This window comes from Callionymus lyra, chromosome 3, assembly GCF_982586985.1.
Source record: "Callionymus lyra chromosome 3, fCalLyr1.hap1.1, whole genome shotgun sequence".
NCBI lineage: Eukaryota > Metazoa > Chordata > Actinopteri > Syngnathiformes > Callionymidae > Callionymus > Callionymus lyra.
In genome coordinates, this window is record NC_141820.1 from 37755970 (window position 1) to 37772021 (window position 16052).

General features: G+C 39.0%; 1 protein-coding gene across 3 annotated transcripts in view; it reads right to left on the minus strand.

Annotated features, from left to right (window-relative positions):
- Positions 1-16052, minus strand: part of LOC148084695 (chemokine-like protein TAFA-5) — a 120978-nt gene that overhangs the window by 65742 nt on the left and 39184 nt on the right. For 2 of the 3 annotated variants that reach the window (XM_087787838.1, XM_087787836.1), the window contains exon 1: positions 14650-15134. The exons of the other annotated variant lie outside the window; for it this stretch is intronic. In XM_087787838.1, coding sequence (XP_087643964.1) covers positions 14650-14740 — 91 coding nt within the window. In that variant the 5' untranslated portion in view covers positions 14741-15134. Of the gene's footprint in view, positions 1-14649; positions 15135-16052 lie in introns of those variants that run through there. 3 annotated transcript variants of the gene reach the window in all.

Consider the following 16052-nt stretch of genomic DNA (forward strand, 5'->3'; position numbering starts at 1 on the left):
TTTGTGTGTGCGCTTGTGCCTGTTGGTTCTTAAAGTGTGGCGACCACGATAACACACCTTTTGCTCATTTCATGGTTTCTACAGATATTGCAATCTCTCGCCTCGGGTGCTGACAAGTCAAAAAAGGAAGAAGATGCAGAGAGGAATTGGAAAATAAACCTGAAAATGATTTAGAATATTCCACGCAGGATGAAGGTTCAGATTACAGACCAAGTGTGATAACACATCAGTGAGTGAATAACAAACACGTCTAGAAGAACGGGTAGTTTCCCCACATAATTAAACTATTCAACACGTAGATATATACTTGGGATGCCTTTTTGGGGGCAAACTTGTGTTCATGATTGTTGTGTGTGTGAGTGTCTCTTATGTTGAAGTGTTGATGTCCTATAGAGTTGTTGTGTTTAAGATAAGACAAGAAACAGAGATTATTTATGTCAACAGTAATACTGCGAGCAAATAGGATATTGAGGGATTAAGAATTTGATTGAGGCGCCAATAAAAAAATACAACATTACAATCAGACTCTTCCTGTCACAGAAAGTTTGGTAAATATATATATTGTTCAGCCAATGACCTTGAAAGATAAAAGAGTTTGGACTCCTGTGTTAAACAAATGTCGTACTTTGCTTCAGTTGTCAAATAGTTGTTGCGGTGTTTAGAAAAATGAGGCACATAAACATAAAGGGTCTCTGTGTTTCCACAAGTGTTAATATCAGTACTCTTCCCTTCAGCAATATAACAAAGCTGGTCAAGGACACAAGAGGAACATTCTGAATATTACCGTAATAGTATCGGTAGTCGACAGCAGAAGTGACGGGGCTAATTAAACTGCTGCCACTGCTGCCTGAAAAAATTTCATTTCAGACGAAAGTGAGTCACCGTGAAATTGTTTTTACTTAGCTTATGCAACCTTTTCCATGAAGCTGACGTGAATCTTCTCTAATGTCACAGGAAATTAAAATTCGACTTTTAGAAACTCACTTTGATTGGCGATTAAATGCGGCACCGAAAATAACTTCTAAACTATAAAAACATGCTGAAGTCATCATATAGTCAACTTTGCACACCAGCTTCGATACAGGTGCTAACATAATGCGTTTTATAACAAAATAATAGTAAAAAATAATAGTAATAGTAGAATAGTAGAAGTAGAAGTAGTTACGCCAGGAGTAGCTAAAACTTCCCAACACAAAGCAAATGCTAACAACTTATATACATACAATATCTTAACAGACAAAGAATTGAAGTAATAAAATATGGTAACACTTCGGGTAGGGAACATGTTGATACTGTATACATACAGTGCTCATTAATATGGGAAAAGAAGCATGTTGGGTAGTTATTAATAACACCCTTAAAACAGTAAATAATACTGTATGTTCCCTGATTTAAACTGTCACCTAAAAAATATATCATTAGCAGAGGTACACCATATCAACCAATCAGAAGCAATATAAGGTGTCTATTTCAAAGTACTTTAAGAAAAGCACGCCACAACTGAGGGTAGTCGGGTCATCGTATCTTAACAACAATTTAATACAACAGCGGCAACATTTGATTATTAAAACATAACATCTTAGCTATTGACTCGTATTTAAAATCATAATCGTCAAGCTAATAGATTTAGCATTGTTAGCATTCTAGCAGAGGGTAAGGTATCATGTCAGGCCAGTAGAGGGAGTAGATCGGGAGTTTGAACTGGGTTACTCTAGTGAGCACAACAACATCGCTTCTGCCAAGAACCCAGCTATTTTTGGCAGCTGCCAAAAAGAAAGAATAATAAAAAAGAGAGGGTGGGGGGCAGAAGGGAGGACGAGCTTTGTGGCTCTGAAGTGTTCAGGTCTGAGCAGCCCCCCTAATTGTACTTCCTCTCAGAGGACTTGAGAACGTCCGCCCGCATCTGTCTCCAGTCCGTCAGCGGCTACACAACATGCTCTTTCAGAGCGAACACAACTGAGAGGCTTTGCATCACAAAGGAACAGGAAACCAGGGATCTAGGAAAAGACGAGTGCATGTGACCTCTCTTGTGTGTACAGTACACATATCTTCATGTAAAAGGGATAAATACAGAGCCAGGAGGGAAAGAGTCGCAGTTGAAAGTCAACATGCTTTAATAGAGACGATGGCTGCAACGTGAATGTTAACTATTTATGCTGCTCACCAGCGGGGCCGTCAGCGGCTCTCGTCGACAGGCAGCCAAATGAAAATGGTTCAGATACACTTTTCTCTGACGTTGTCCTAGTAGAACTAGAAGCTGCAGTAGAAGAAGTAGAGCAAGTAACAGTACTGTAACTTGCAATAGGTCATGTCATACGTAATTATTTTGAGGATCAAGTTGCTTAAAAAGTCATCGGAACAGTAACTTATTTTAAGTACCAGTTTCGATTAAGATATTGTTCCATAGTACCATAGTATCAGGGAAGATTTGGTTTTGAGAAAAGTATTTTTGAAAAAACAGGTAACGTTGTACAGTGTGACATCACAGACAAGCACACAAACATGAGTGTTATGTCTGACGTCCACAATGTCCCTCTGTCCTTGCCTCTCTCTCTGTCTCAGATCCCACTTGTGCAGGGGGAGGAGGGTCAGAACCATGTGATTGGTATTCAGGACCCGTGTGAGCCCAAGCAGAACCCTGTTAGCAGGAGAGCAGAAGAAGCATTCTTATCTGGGTCGACGAGGGGCTCGGAGTATTTTACTTTCATCCTCCCCCTAGTAACCCGGTTCTTTTCGTCAAACTCATTTCCAATCTCTAATATTTCCAACGAAATGTGTGCATTTAAAGACACTACATTAAGACGTTTAACAGTTAACTAAAATAATATTATAAAATGTATACTAGTGTTCCCTATACTTTGTCAGGTCATTTACCAAACTAAAACTTCTGAGTCTCTTCTGGTCTGAGCTGTGTGGTAGGTCCATCTTTGTGTGTACAATATTTATGATTGACAGACGGTCAGTCCTGCTTGAGGCAAGTCTGGATCTAAGAGTCCCTTAACTGAGATACAAAACTGAAAAATAGGAAAACGAGAAAACGTTATGAATATAAAATATTCTGTGTGTGTGTGTGTGTGTGCTCACACATAGACTCATTAGCAAACTTTAGCAAAAATTAGCATGCAAATGATCTTGTAAACTTTAAGGTGAAGTGAACTCCAGCAGTTCAAGAGCAAGGGGCGTAAGAACCCCAAAATTCAAATACATATCATTTAAATGAAATTTAAATCATATTTAATACATACCTGTAATTAATTAATTGTGGGAGATTTCCATAATTTCACTTACTTTCGGCACATGTCAAGCCCATAAATGCCATGATTTTTTTTTAAGGGAGGGAATCTTTTTTCTATTTTTAATTTTATTGATTTGAGTGTCTCTTAAATTGATCTTGGACCTCTATTGTCGGTATGTGTCTGTTAGTACAAAACTCTTTTCATTGAAATATTTACGTTAGAAAATGTGTTTGAGCCCCGCCTGAAAACCTTTCAAATGATTGAGATTAAGCTTGTTTAACATAACCACGCCCACTCTGCTCTGATTGGTTATTAAGTAATTTCAATGTTGTCTGCCCTTTTCAGCATCAATGTTTCCTCCATACATAAACTCAAAGATTAGCGTAAGATAAGAAGGGCAGGAAGTATGCTGTGAGTGTGTGCGAGTCAAGAACCCTGACCAGGTGAAAGACAGACGTGATATCAAGGCGGACGGTGGCAGGAGAAACATCTCAGTCTTAATAGTGTCTGATAGGTAAACAGAGCAGAACCACCCACCTGCCTTTCTGGCCCAGGTGGAACCACTTGAGCAAATTGCCTCCTTAATTGATGGACTTGTGTCGGTGGCTGTGCTAGCTTGCGCGTGTGCGCCGAGAAGACTGTCAGTGGGTAATGAAATAATTGGCACCAGCAGGTTCACACACACCTTCACAGATAAGAGCGCAGTGACGAGGCCCGATGCACCATTTCCCCCCGTTGTAGCTACAAATGAACTCACCCAGTGGCTGAATATGGACAGACTGTGGCGGGAAATGAGGCGGAAAGGAACAGATGGATAAAATGAAGAGATGGAGGGAGCGATTTATACTTGGAGAGCAAGAAGGAGCCACGGAAACGGAGACCGAGGAGAGATTATGAGGAGAGAGTCACAGGTTGTTGCCTTGCGGTTCGCTTCCCAAAATAAATTATCTTTTTTTTCTAAGTTGTCATGGAAACACAGGTAACAGGCAGACAGGGACCCGAACCTGTGCGAGAGAGGAGGGAAACAGTTTTCCACATAAGTGTTTGTTAATTATGTAATTCAACAGGGCTTTGGTGATGATCTGTCAAGCTGAGGGCGTGGAGGCAACAAGTCTAGATCATACAAGTGCTCCCAGGTCGATCCTCGGTCCTCGGTCTGCCCCGAGGCCTCCTACCTCTGATCTGAGTCGAGGGGCCAGATCAGTGGTGCACCACAATAAACATCCGGGGTCGCTCTGGTCATCTCAAGCATGTGACATGCAGAATCTTAACCACATCTTACATTACGATTATTCTTCAAAAGTAATGTTATATTCTATTCTATACTATCATTATTTTATTATTTCAGATTTTGTTTCACCATTTGAGTCTCTTATCACAATATGTATTTATGACAGTTTTTTTCTTCTACACATTTTACTATCATATGCAATTAAAACTATTCATTTATCAATACGAGTTTGCAGTTTAATATTCACATGAACACCAAAGCACACGCAAGCTCAAACTCCTGAATGCCAACATGAGTATTTTTAGCAAGTTATAAAATTATGGTGATTTATGTTTGTTCTTTATTTAAACCTCATTGTGAACTTTAGCCTGCATATGAAGTCACAACAAGGTGAGGCATGTGTGGAAGCATAGATGTGTGTGTGTGTATGAAGGAGCTTGTTCACCCACACACAGATCTGGACTCTAGAGAGAAGCGCACAGTGCTGCAGAGGCCACACACAAACACACACAAACACACAGATCAAAGCAAACACACACGTATCGAGCAATCGCTGCAGCAATCTGGTCAAAGATGGAGATGAGCAGCACGAGCATCTGCTCCGTCTTCCACATGTCAGCGGACTTGATAACCGACACACAACATGTTTCCAGACACACGTCAACGCAATATTGTCATCATCCGTCATTTTGATGCCACAAGTTGACACGCGACGTTTGATTCCTGTTATCGCTGACAACTCAATGGATTCTCAGACACAAGCCAGACACAGCAGTGAAACGACGACAAAACAGTGACACAAGCTTGATCAATATTTTTTATCTTTTTTGTTTCTTCTATGTTTGTTTGTGCATGACATTTTAAATGTTTAAAGTCAATTTGTTAGTTGTGTTGTTGTGTAAAGTGTTGTTGAGTGCAGCTTAGTTCATGTGTAGATGACTATTGTGTGTTGAATTTTTGGTTTGTTATTTACCTAGTGCCATTTTTGTAAATGTGTGTGTAGGTTTTTAGCAACGTTTGTGTTCAAACATTGGTTTTCAAAACGATTTTGTGTTTTCATGTGATTGTGTAGCAAGAAGACATGTGTAGAAGTCTGACGTGTGTCAGTAAACATGTATGTGTATAGTTGTGTAGACGTGTTAAGGTCACATGAGTCTTCTCAGTGTGTGTGTGTAGGGTTGTGCTTCCATGCGGTAAACTGTTCATCGGTTGATGTGTGTGTCTGTGGACGCACACACAGCACGAACAGAAAGTCAGAGGGATACGAGAACCGGCATGTCACGGTTCCTCCACCGAATCATTTCATTTGAACATGTTCTCTTTCAACCAGCCGCCATGACATTATCTCTGCGCTTATGTGGCAGCACCAGGTATAATTTCCTGTGTGTTCAGCAACGCGAATGTGCCACACTAGCACATTGTGTTTGCTGATATTGAAATGAAATTATTTCACACTTTGGTTGCCTCTTTGCCTGCGTGAGTGTGCGTCTGCATGCTGCTTTGAAAATACTGCACTGATCTCTAACCTTGAAAATTGCGTGTGCCAAAAAGTATCACACTTGCAAGGAAAGGCTGATGTCATGAAACAGATGGAAATCAGGTCACGTCAACACACACAGAAATACGCTTGCTTTGAACTGTGGCACATGACAATGAAGAGAATTTAAAAATCTGTCTGCAGGTCAGAGAGGCCTCGGAACAGACACAGAAAACCACAGACGGTTGAAATAAATGTACAAACAAGTAAAAGGAAAAAAAGAATAGTCACTATCTGTCATAAAACACGTTCTTGTTATTAAATTCATATTAAGAGTTTATTGAGAAGTAAAAGTGCTGTTGGAATGGAGTATTTATAGCTAAAAGTGTGTGCGTGTAGACGAGTAAATGTTTGTGCATATGTGATGATGATCCATCCATGTTTGTGTAGATTATTATGTTGCTTGCTTTAAAAAAAACATTTGTGTGCAAGACAGCTTTTATCAACATTTGTGTAGATGCTGTTTAAGGATTTTGTGTATAAGTGTTAAATATGTCTAGGCTTTAGTGTGCAAGTGTTGTACATTTCAGTTTGTGTGAGGCTTTTTTGAAGATCTGTGTGAAAGAAGATGTTTGTAGAATGTTTGTGTTAGATGTTTGTGTAGGCTAATGTTTAAAGAAGGTGATTGTGTAGGAATGAGTTGGAAGGGACACTCTGGACAGATCTCCACAGTATTATAGGATGAACATGGACAGACAACCACTCACATTCACAAAGAAATTAGCCGTCAACCTCTGAGTGTTAGTAGTAGAAAGGCATGTGTAGAGGAAACACACACACACACACAGTGAGAAGTTACAAACTCTGCGATGCCTGTTCGTGTGCAAACATGGGACCTTCCTGTTGTGGAGCTGCAGTGCTAGCTACTTATCCTCTCTGGTTATTCAAACACATTGCGAGAGGGAACATCCAGAGCCTCAGATGAAGATCCCTGCTCCTGCAGACATTTCTACACGGCATGACCAAGATCCATATCAGCATGTTTCCCTGCGCAGCGTGACGGCGTTAGCCCACAAATGAGCGACGATCCTTGTTATGATCTGTAATGACGCGGCTCGTCCTTTATGTCCGGGCTAAACCCATTTTCTTTCACGGCCCAGGACGAGAAATAGAAATGGGAACCCCACAAGCAATCTATTCAAGGGTGCAACAAGCTAAGGGGATGTGACATGGCAATGCTTCTTAGTGATTTTCATTATGTGTCATTTTATCCTAATTCGTTTCCAAGTGGAGCATAAGAGCTGTGTAACCGGCTCAAAAGACGAGAAGGAGGAATCTTGTTTAGCTGGGGGAAGCAGCACATGATGGGATTGCTCTGGACAGCTGAAACAAAGAGAGGCTGAGATTGATAAAGTTTCTAAAAAGGTACATTTTTTGCTCAAATAAGCTGATGCAAATGTTATGTCGTTAGGTCTGGTCGCCACAGACATGACGGGAACAAAAAAAAAACCCTTTCAAATTGAAAGTCTGTCACTTCATCAATTGGTTCTTTTTTGAAAGCTTATTTTGCTTGTTTTCCTATTTCATTAGCATATATATAATATAAAACAGCATGCTATAGTACTCAGCAGGCTGTGCATCTTGCCATACACTTACATAGAACTTTATATTACTACACTTTTTCTGGTTATTAAAAGATCGTTTATGATTGTTGCTATAGTACATGACACTTAAATACTGCTGTTCATCTTACAGATGAATATATTTTAAGATGGTACCACATTCCAGAGTTCACTACACAATTTTTCACTGGTATCAGGTGTGGGATAACACATTTCTTTATGGGGGGTGGAGCAATAAGACAGATGGAAGTAATACAAATGTATCAATTAAATACCTACAGTATGTATTAATACAATTAAGGAATCAGTTATAAAGCAAACAAAATTGGAAAAATAAATAAAGATAAAACGATTAATAAACAAGTGCAGGAAAGTACTCAATGAAATCAAAATTAACATTGAAAACATCTCTTCATTATAATGGCTTAAAGTTGATACTATGAGGGAGATACAAAAAAAAGGCAAAGAGTCACATGTTGTTCTACTGTTGAACTTGAATGAAACAGATTAATCTAATCACTACACTTTATCTTTGTGTATACTTACGGAAACCTCTAGAAGTACTACTACTTGTACACTGTACTTTTTGTACAGGGTTCTGTCTGTCTGGTTGATGCTGCCTAGCAAAGGTGGACAAAATGGTACATTAGCTAAAACAACTGCAACATGGGTCAGTGAGGAGGTGAGGCAGCTTGAGGTCCGATGAAGGTATACAGCATGAGTTGGAGAGAGCGATGATGAAATCGGCGAAACTCGGCTAAACCAGGACACTGAAATAATGCTTGGAAAAAATAAAATTCAAGCACAACAGGCCTCCAAGTATTACAATTATCCTTGTGACATATGACATAAAGTTTGTTTGTGAAAACGGTTAGTTGCTGTTGGTGACCAGCGAGCCAAGGACAGCGGACACTTAAGGAAGAATCCAGCTCGGTCAGAACCAAAGTACCAAGCTCACCACAGGGAAAGAAAACAGCCAGAGCAAGAAAAAATGCTCATCTAAGGGAAAGTTGGCCATGATGGGCATGTTAGTAGTGATGGTGCCAGAAGACAGCCGGAGGACTCCGCCCTTCATCTGAGAAAAAACGCTGATCTAAGAGGATCTTCCTCCCACCAGCTGACAAGCAGATCCCTGACAAATTGCCCCACGACTCTGTAACCTCTCGCATCACATCCCCTTCATCACATCGCCGACGCCACACCTCCACCACATGTAGACGGATGTTCCGTCTTTCAACTGTGAGAAAGAATGAACAACCTTCAGCTTTCACCTAAATCAATCCCTCACTCATCATTATTGTGTTGTTGTCATGACTTGAGTCTTCATCATCATGAGGACCTTCTCCTTCGTCTTAAAAAAGACTTGACTTCTGGACCTTCATGAACGGAACACACATAGGTGACACTCACATTCATTCATAGTATTAGAAACAGAGCCAATATATGGTTTATAATATTTTTATTCAAATGTATATTTTTTCTATCTTAGCGCTGGGCAGACTCTCTGAAGACAGACATCGATACACAAGTGGACTCTATTCAAATATATTGTATCCATGAGTCTGACAAAATCAAAAATGTACGTTATGTGTTCAGTTCAAACTGTGGCTTTGACAGTTTAAATTAAAACAAGATAAAATATATATATTTATTTATATTTTACGTTATTTGAGCCAATTGCTGTAAAAAAATTGTCTAACATGTCTAGACCGCTGTTGTAATTACGGTTCTTCAAGTGTTTAAGGGTGAGCAAGGTGGAGTCACTGGTCGGACACAAACAGCCATTTTCATTAGCGCCGTCCTTCTTTTATTGTCCCTCCGCTGCCAAAATAAAATCAATAGGACTTTAGGAAACTGGATCTTTGGTGCCGTGTTTTTTTTAGTGTCCCACAATCAATACACCTTGTAAAAAACACTGCCCTGAGTAAGAGCGTGTATAGAGTTGCCCCTGGAAACGAGACACCTGGGGGTCATTTCTTTGGACGAAAACCTGAGTCTCCGATGAATTCAGTTAACCACAATTAACTTTCTATAACAAGTCAATTAAGCCATTGATTCACACATATGAATTAAAGATAGCTTCATTCACACCAGGTAACACTCGATCGTTCAGCATCCGTATTTCTTTTTCAGTTGATGGAAATGTGAGCTAAGTGCTGCTTCTTATTCTCATCAGGCAGGTTCAGTCCTCGCCTTTAATTAAACAATTTAGCCATCAAGATGACTCCGGTTCGGGTGTGTACTGAATTGATATTTCGATGCGTGACAGATGGCTCGAGAACGCAGGAGTAAAAACGACATGATCAAGTTGAAATGTTGCACAATAAAGCTGGAACATTAAACATCAACAACAGTTGCACAGCCATTTTAGCACCTGGTGATAGCCTCCACCTGTGGAGGAACGACTGCGGTGACAGACGGGAGAGTTCTGACAGTCGTAGAAGGATTTATTGATTATTCATGAAGCTGAAGTCTATGTTAGCCGGTTCTGGTAAAGGTGCTATATTTGATGTGGTAGCCATGAAGGGAAGAATGGTTAGAAGAACAAGGTATGTCACATTCCTTAAATCAAATGTCAAATGTGAAGGAAAGGAAAGGGGCATTGAAGGATAAAAAGGATCAGACAAAAACTTGGGACATAAGGAAAAGAAGGAAATACAGAGGGGATAAGAAGTGAGCAAGTTTAAAATAATGGTAGGAAAGGGTTGAAATAATTATAAATAAATAATAATAAATAATCGGTGACAGTGACGAGGTTTGATAAAATCTTACACAACAAACCAAACTTGACATTTGCAGCATTTATATTAACCCTTGCAATGCTTTTTAATTAAAAGCAGTGTAATTCTGCATTATCAAGGTCATACTATGCACTGTTTGAAATCAAACAAGTTATTTTTTGTTGTTAATGTTATTACTCATTATTTTTGCACATATCTATTGATTTCTTAATTTTCACCCAAATTATTATTCTAAGATAATTATAATGTTAAATTAAAAAATTGTTTCTAAAATTAAAAACATCATATTTTTTTTTATCTCTGAAGTGTTTATGTCAAAGATCAACAATTATCCAAAGTTACAATCAATTACATGAGATTTCTTCTAGAGGATATAAACTACTATCCCACTAAGTATCATAATCTAAAATCATATAAATCTACTTTAAAAAAAACTTAATTTTTTTGTTGATTGCATCATGAAGCTCAAATCTCACTGTTATCGTCTTTGGAAACTTGGCAGCCGTGACCTAGTATGTGTAAGAGAAGAAAGAACCGAAGAGAGACAGGTTACTGAGTCAGGGAGCAACAACACATCATTTAAAAAAGGAAATATTGAAGGTAGGAAGGCGGTTACATTGAGTAAAGGGCAGGTCTAAAGAAAAGGAAATGACTTTTAGAAAAGAATGTACCTCAGAAATAAACAAGAGGAATTAAAAAGGCGGGTGTATGTAAGCAAAGAATGGGGTTGAGAGGTGAAGTAAGGGGAAAACTGATGGCTTCTTCACTCTAGCAGAGGAATGTCACATCACATTGTTAAGCATTCGCTGAGTGTAAAGGTCATGGATTCACATTCGGATGGTTCAGCACAGCCTTTTTAATGACTTAGCAAAACAAAACCAAATATCTACGAGCAATAGAAGCACTGACGGAGCAGAAACATTAGCTTAGCGACCAGAGATGCTGACGGTTGGATTCTAATGAGAGTTCTAACAGCCGATGAGCAGCTCTCCTCGCCACACCGTCCTACTGGTGACCTCTGCTGAGCCGCCCGCCGTGTCGCCGCACATTACAGCCCCCGAATTAAAAAGCTTCAGGACTCTCGCCACTCCACTTTCTTTTTGGATGAACAGATTAAGGATAATTTATTCAAATTATCATGTTGATGATCAAAAAATGTTTGTTATCGGATGGTTAATTTTTATGGATTATTTCGTCAATAGATTTTGCATAAAATAAATGTTTAATATAGACAAAAGATTATTTTTGCTGTAATAGTAAATTCATGTATGATTGACTATTTCTTATTGATAATTTTTTTTAAGTTTTTCTTGCACAAATAATTAATAACATTAAATTAAGCACAGTAAGGTTACCCATAATAAGCACACAAATTTCAAATGTTTACATAAATATGTACAGTATATGTGGATATGTGTAAATAAGTAAGTAATTATATTACGAAGTAGCACATTGGGCATATTTTATAAATATTATTTACAAATTGGTCTTAAGACATCCTTTCTACATTTCTAACTTATATTAGCACCTTTTTGCTTTTAAAAGGGTTTTGCTTATTGATTCGTTGATGTTCTTGCTTCTGTTTTTGTTTCTTTTGATTACTTTGAACATTGTATTATTATTCTTTATACTGTAATGCCACCACAAAAAATCCCATGTTGTGTTTGAACAAAAGTTTCTGATTCTGATCATTGAAACATCACTGAATATGAACATATCAATAAATGCCTTTTTTCCAAACCTGATATGAAGCTTAACAAAACTGTCTTTGACTGATGAGTAACTCATAGCATAGCTACCATTAAGAATCTGCAAATGAAGATCGCTTTGGACGGTTATGAAGCTAATGAAGAAAATTCTCTGTATCTTAGAATCTAAATGAAATCAGACATGTTTTGGTTTCATGGTAACATTGTAATGTTTGCTAATATAACGCCGCGCTGCTCTCCAATCGGTGCCACCACTGCTTGACCCGAATTTTAACCCGCACCCTGAGGCTACAAAGACACTATTTCATTTGTCTGGAGCAAAAGGGGGTCACAAAAAACTAGCAAACAGTCTCCATCGCCGCAGGTTGCTTTAGAAGAAATGCGAGTCCTGTATTTGTGCCAAGTTCACGCAGACCGCCGATTCCCGGGACGGTGCCGTTTGACTTTCATGAGGAGTTGGAGCTGTAAGTGTGTTCAACCTCTGAGTGAAGGTCTCCCAGATGGCCGGAGTTATTACAGCCGATTTATCACACAATTTTGGATCCAAAATAAAAGGCTGGTTTCAAAGAATAATCAGCCGCGTCGGCTACGACAGCCAAAAGATTGGTTTCAGTACGAGACAAACGTTGCGTGATAGTCATTTTAATTAGTTTACACATATTGAAGCAGATGTCTGTGAGGAAGTCACATGGTGTCACTGTGACTGTGATATGTACAATTGTCAAGATCTCAGTTCTTAAATTAAACTATAATGAGTCATTTGTCGTCTTATCATTATATTTGTCAAAACAACATCTAGTTGTACCTCACCTTTTTATGGTTTTCATGGTGAAATAAATACTAATTCAAATTCATTAAATGACTAAACGTAAGTGTTCATTTTCCTTGTTTAGCTTGCTAACCCAATAAAAAAACAAAACAAGAATCCCTCAATTACTAAAATAAAAAACCTAGTTCAAAGGTAAAATGAAAAGCAGTGGAAGTCGTGTTATCGAATATAATCCAAGTTTGTCCAAGGTTTGACATCTGCTTATTATCAGAACAGCCTAGCATAGCTGCTATGTAACAATGTTAAATCGTTGTTGAAAGCGTCTGCGTGCTTTGATGATACACCAGTAACATGGGCAAACAGTTACAAACTTATCCAAGGCAACTGCTATCATGATACGAGCAGGTTACTCTTCTATTGGTGACTAATATAAATGATATATGAATCGTGTACATTATGTTTATTGGAAAGTACAAGGCTCATAGATATTGCTTGAGAAGCTCATTTAGTTAACTGATATTAATTCATTATCTCTAAAAGGTTTATTGGTGTGTGACCTGATATGAACCATTGGAAAAAGTAAAGAATACGTAATAAAACTAACTAACTAACTGTCTTTGAAGAAGAGAAATCCAAATAGCAATCCCTGCTAAACATAAAAAAACAGGTAGCTAGCAATCTATCAGTAGTTCTTAAAAGATAAGAGATGAGAAATCCACTAATATTACAAAAAGTAGTTCATTATATCCAACGTATCTCTCACTACTTGTGAATTGACTTAGTTACATTTATTCACTGTTGAGTTGTTTATAAATATAGTAGAAAAGCAACATGATTACAGAAGAGTAGTAAACGCAGATATATAATGAACTCTTTACTTATCAAAGTGGAAAGCTTTGCTATTGTTAATTCATTACATTAGCTAGATAAAAATATAGAAAGCGAATGGAACCACCATTAGGATGACTTTTTTAAGTCATATTTCATCAAAAAGTTACTCTTAGCTTAAATGTAGATACTGTATGTATAGACATATTGATGAAAAAAAACACAAAAAACAAGGAACTATCAAAGATAATAAAAATAATTTTACAGATTAAAACAACAATTATTTGTCATTTGAATAGCCATGTCAATAGTGTTTCCTTTTCAATCATTTATTCCTTCTTAGATTTCCTATTTTCTTATCCTAAACCACATTGTTTAATTCCAAAAATGACCCTGAAAAGACAAAATAGGAACAACTGACTTTGAATTAAGGTGTGTAAGACTAAAAGTAACCAACACTGAAGGCTATAGTTTATTATTGTACCATAATATTTCTTGATTATCAGCCCCCGCCAAAAGTAAAACAAATTTTCTCACAAACATGACTATACATAAAATATATGAATCTCTTTTTTTGGTCTGGAGTTTTAAAATTCGCCTTACTGTTATAGTCAATAGCAATATGACTAACCCCTTTAATTATTTGTATATTTTAGGCCGGTAAACACCTGCGTAATGTTCAATGTTATTTTAGTGTAGTTGGGGCGCATGGGTGCAGCACAACCTCCAGGAGCACTCGTGTGTGATCCATGAAACATGTTATCCAGTGCGGATTATGATGGAAATACTACGAAAATGGAATATAAACATGGGGGTAAAGTACACGATAGAAGCCATGTCACAGACATTACAAGCGCTTGACCTCGATGTTACCCTAAAGCTAGACTCTGGTGCCATCTATTGAGAATCCACACGAACCTGCTGTGCGCCGCACAACAGGAAAACTATTATTCTCCAGGTTTATTCCACTGTTATTGCGCAAAAGTTACCAAAGCGCTGCCTTTTTTTTCTGACGCAAAAACACGCCGAGAGTTACCTTCTTGGAGCAGGCGGGAGTGGATGAGGAGGATGAGGAAGCAGCAGATCGCAGCTCCCGTCAGTGCCCACGCAACTCGCAGCAGCTGCATCCTGACGCGGCGGAGCGAGAGTTGCGCAGATAAACAGGCGGCGAGGAGAGACTCCAACGCGGGTCGCGGACTCACAGCGCGCCGGTGCCGCGGTGCTCGGCGATCATCGCGCCGGGGGAGAGAAATCCACACGTGTTAGTCCCAGACGAGTAGGGGATCCCAAAGAAAATGTGTTTAGAAAAGAGGGTTATTGTTTTCAACAAGAGGGAGTCCACTTTTATTCCCGCCTCTGTCGTCGGCGGTCCGGTTGCGCACGGCGATCCTCGCTCACCGCTCTCGGCTGCGTGTTACGCGCATCTCTCCGGCTGCTGGAGAGGCAAACACTGGCTGCCAGGTCGCCTTGCAGACCCTCTCTCAAGTCTCTCCTTCCTCCCTGTCCCCCCCTCTCTCTCTCTCCCTCGCTCTCTCGCTCTCTCTCTCTCCATATCGTTATTTCTCGCTCACTCTCTTTAAATCCCCCTCCCTCTACATGGCGCTTTTCCCTTCATGATTCAGCCCAAAATACATCCAATTACTACATCTGTCAAGCATTTTGTGGGGATAGATATTGAGTTAAGATCTTAAATGATGCGCATTTAAATACATGTAGTCTTTAAAAAAAAAGCTCAGACAGTCTAGACTTGTCATCGGATGTTAGTTACATATCACACGTCTGCTTGGATGGAGACTCTCCAAAAGCATCACTCTGTGTTTACTACCTCTAATCCTACCAGGTTTAGGACCTAAAAATCTTGTGCCAAAGCCAAAATAAGTGCTTAGAACTTACAAGAAAGCTTGGATTGCAGCAGCAATATCAATTTGTCGTGGTGTTTTATGCTTGTTTTGATTATGCCAGCCACAGGAGGGCGTCATAGAATTTAAACAAATCTGAAATCCAGCTTTGAATGTAATATAGTGTTTCAATATCCCTGTCATAAGTCCACGTCACTCTAGTTCAGACACCTTTTTCAGGCCTTCCTTTGAGTCTCATGTCAGTTCTTCACCATATGCTCATTCAATCTCCTCCTCCTCTCCTTATGTCCTGTGCAAACCATTAACGCACTTCTCCACGCACCCTCCACAACCTGCATCATGGAATGGTCTCTCCACACTAAGGTTCTGCTCATAGTCTTAAACTAAACATGAGTGGTGGATTTAAGGAACAATGAGTTTCTATTATTTTTACAATTTCCTTCACAATGTGTCCTCACTTACCCACCACTATACAGTTCTAAAGCAAACAGCCTCCCACTCAGATTTTGCTGTACCTAATAATTATCAACATTACTATATTTAAACTGTACTTGATGTTGGAGTGCTGGCTGTATAAACG